Genomic DNA, 3,908 nt, shown 5'->3' on the forward strand with positions numbered 1-3,908 from the left:
GATGTATAAAGAACAGGCGACGCAAATATCGGTCGTAGGTTTTGTGGTATATATATATATATATATATATATATATATATATATATATATATATATATATATATATATATATATATATATATATATATAGTCAGAGCTCGTTGACTCAACCCTAATGTGTGAGGCACGTCGTGCGCTGAACAATGATTTTGGTTCAGTGTCTCTGAACGCAACCTAACAGGTAACACATACCCACAGAAGGCGCGAAACGGTTACGATGAGGTTGACTGCATTGCATCAGTGTTGCCATGTCCCAATATTTGATGTCGCCTCTCGGCAATGTTGACCGCGTGTCTTACGACTATTTAGATTGAAAACATTACATAATGCAACCTGAAGGGAAACAAATCATCAAGGTAAGCAATTTACCCTATTGTTGTAAATTAAAAAAAAAGAGTATAGGACCAAAAGGCCGTGGAAGTCGTTTCAATCCAGGGTTTGTGGCACTCAAGAACGCTGAGCTATCCTACTGCGTCACAGGAGAGACAAGAACGTGGGCTTAATTTGTGCACTTTTTCATTTTATTATTCGTCCCGCTATTTGGCGCTAGGTGACCCTGTTCAATGGACATTGAGGGAGCAGAATCATGTTATGTAGGTAATGTGCTGTTTTCATCGTCATTCAATCGATTTCGCCCATATTTATTGAGCAAGCAACACTGTTGTTGAATAAGACAAGGCACCAAAACCCAACTTCACAAAAGGTGGCATATGAACGTGCCATGAACGCTCTTACGCCTGCACAGAAATAGTATCATATTATTGTGCACCGAAAAAAAAAACCAAGTCTACATCGTGCTAATTACCCGCGTATCCCTGATTCTGAATGCAGTGTCCAATTTTGAATTGCGTCTTCGAAGGGCTGTGCATGTTGGAATAGTGCCACTAGTAAGAGATAGGGATATGGTACCAACCACGCTCACAGTGTCAATCGATTTGATGTTAATGGAGACAAAAGAGGCCTTTCAGTGGGCGTATGAATCTCTAGAATACATATGTAGAGTACCAACACAGCAGCAGATAGATGCATTGTACAAGTTTTCTTCCCCTTAAAATATGTGCGACATTCCGACACATCGCTGTCGCTTTGTGCCATTTGCTAAAGGAAGAAGAACGACAACTTCAGAATAACAATTGCATTGCAAACTTACAAATTTCGAAAACTTTGCGCAGTATTTATTTCTTGCTTTCATTCACTTTTGTGAACTTGAATCCTAGACTTCTTGTTTAGTCGATAATTGATTTATTACACAAATTCTGTATCTTCCGTACATTTGGCATTCCACACTGAAACTCGGCCGATTCCCTTTGTGGGTATGTGCATTTACCAACGAAGAAGGGGAAGAAGTACAGCAACACAAGGCAGCGGCAGAACGAGAAGAAGCTAGCAGTCAAGATGCCTCCAAGACCTCAGATTCAGGTTATGCGCACCGTCGCAGGCGTCACTGGAACCGCAGATGAAGTTCATATCGTCGCCTCGTCTACTTCCCTCAATGAACTAGGCGGAGACGCCGTCGAACCAGTCTCGCTGCCAGAACTGGACGTCGACGAGCTGCGCTACTTCGAGCTGGTTGAGTCCGGCAATATCTCTGAGCTGGTAAAATTCTTGCAGAGTCATCCCAAGCTGAAGAAGGACTGCCTCAACTGCCAAGGCTACACGGTTCTGCACGTGGCGACACGGAAGCAAAATGTGGCGATGGTGAAGACTCTGGTTCAGCATGGCGTCAGCCTAAAGGACGTTATACTCCACGCCGTGGAGGCAGGACACTTGGAATTAACCCGATTTTTCGTCGAAGAGCTTAGCAAGAGTGGTCGTCATGTCGAGACGCAGGGATATTTGTCGAGCGCCACCTACACTTCCGATGTGTCTCCCATGATTTTGGCTGCGCAGTTGGGACACTGGACGCTCATACGCTATTTCATCAAGCGAGGCTGCACGGTCGAGCTACCGCACATGGCTTCTTGCCTCTGCAGGACTTGCCTGAGGGTGATGAATAACGAAGGAGTCAACCTGTCCACTCGGAACCTGAACACGTACAAGGCCATCTGCAATCCGCACTACCTGCTGCAGGTGTCAGGAGACCCTTTCCTCGATTCCTTTATTTACGTACAGAGCATGAGGGAGACGGCGGATGCCGAAGAGGAGTTCCGCAGGGCGTATGTTGAAGAAGTAGCCAAACTTCGTGTATTCATATGTCGCCTCCTCGACCAGTGTCGCACCGAGGATGAGACACGCGCGCTCCTGGAACGAAGGGCAGGCCTCAATGGCAATGTGAAGCACCTTACCTTTCCTCGCGTCGTCCTGGCTCTACAATACTACGAGCGCGAGTTTGTCACCCACAGTTACGTTCAGCAAGTATTGCGGGTCGAATGGGAAGGAGCATTTCGTGCGTGGAATCGGCTTCCGTTCTACATGAAAGTCTTCCACTTCGTGGTGAGGTTCTTCACACTGCCGATCATGGCGGTGTGGGTCAAGGTGAAGCCGGAGTCTACCACGACGAAACACTGGTCCAGCCCTGTGAGCAAGTACATGAACCACTTCGCGGCGCGGATTCTCTTCGTATTCTTCGTTTATCTTCAAATCTCGCTCGACAAATCAAGAACTACACGAGGAGCCCCCCGAACTGGTGTCGAGTGGCTCATCGTTATCTGGGTAGTGGGGTACGTGTTCGAAGAAGTCATACACTGTACCTCCATCGGCCCGGCGCGCTACTTCAGGAACCTGTGGCACTGGTACGACATAGTAATGCTCACCGTATTCTTCCTCACCTTCAGCTTCTGGATAGTCGCCTGGGTGGAAGTACTCGGAGACCCCAGCGAAGGCAGCTTCCCGCCTCGGAAAGATTGGCCCAGCATGGACAGCACGCTCATACACGAGGCTCTGTTCGCAGTCTCTTCCATACTGAGCGTCTTCAGGCTTATGTTCTTTTTCCAGGAGAGCGCTAAGCTGGGGCCTCTGCAGGTTTCCATCTCATCTATGATGGTCGACATCGCTCACTTCCTCTTCATTTGCGTCTGCATTATGCTGGCGTTCGCGTTCGGCCTGACACGGATGTACGAACCGTACTATGGAATGAAGAGGAAAGAACTGGACGGCGACGTAGTGGAACAGAACCCAGCTTTTACGTCGTTCGCAAGTTCTATGAAGACGTTGTTCCTACGAATGCTCGGAGTCGCATCCGAAGACACGGCAGACGTTGTGGTGGAGAATGCTGAAGATGGGTCCATCAATGAGCACAAGTTCACCGAATTCGTGGGCTCCACGATGTACTCTTTCTACCAGGTGCTTATGCTTGTCGCGATGCTCAACTCGCTCATAGCCATAGTTACGGGGACCTTCCAGAGAGTCGTGGAGAACGCCGAGGTTCACTGGAAGTTCTATCGAACACGCCTGTGGATGCACTACATCAACGAGGCAGTCGTCGTTCCCAGCCCTTTCATCTATTTTCAGATCCCGCTTCTGATAATGGACGCGATAAAAAAGACGAGATTTTGGCCGCAGAGACCCAAACCGAAGTTGGCGTACCCGGACGTCATCAAGAACGTTGTGCAAAGGTACCTCTGCCAAGAAGGCGTAATACTTCACGACTGACGAATTACGAACATTAGTGCTATGATTATTTTATTATCAAAATTCTAGATAATTGGGAATAATAAACGATGAAGTATATAGACGTGCATGTGCACGGACATAATATTCGTAAAACATTTCATGGTGATCGTGAAATACTTATTGAATAGAGCAAAATGCGTCGTTTAGCAATATGAAATCTAGAAGCTGTGCTGTAAGGCGTGAACAAGAGGAAACGAAGTATGCCCCTGCATCCAATCTCCATTTTCACGTGCTGCCAATTGTGTGGTGAATAGCGT

At 47.2% G+C, this 3,908-nt stretch overlaps 1 protein-coding gene across 1 annotated transcript; it reads left to right on the top strand.

Annotated features, from left to right (window-relative positions):
- The first annotated feature begins 1,434 nt into the window (after nucleotides 1-1,434).
- LOC146208330 (short transient receptor potential channel 4-like) lies at nucleotides 1,435-3,630 on the top strand. The gene has a single exon (XM_084578388.1). It carries the CDS (start codon nucleotides 1,435-1,437, stop codon nucleotides 3,628-3,630), a length of 2,196 nt encoding a protein of 731 aa, XP_084434514.1.
- Nucleotides 3,631-3,908: the final 278 nt, after the last annotated feature.

This window comes from Amblyomma maculatum, chromosome 1 (genome assembly GCF_055883805.1).
Source record: "Amblyomma maculatum isolate TAMU_Amacu chromosome 1, ASM5588380v1, whole genome shotgun sequence".
Classification (NCBI taxonomy): Eukaryota; Metazoa; Arthropoda; class Arachnida; order Ixodida; family Ixodidae; genus Amblyomma; species Amblyomma maculatum.

Bases quoted from the DNA above. Each gene is read 5' to 3' on its own strand.
- LOC146208330 (XM_084578388.1), top strand. From the start codon at position 1,435: ATGCCTCCAAGACCTCAGATTCAGGTTATGCGCACCGTCGCAGGCGTC.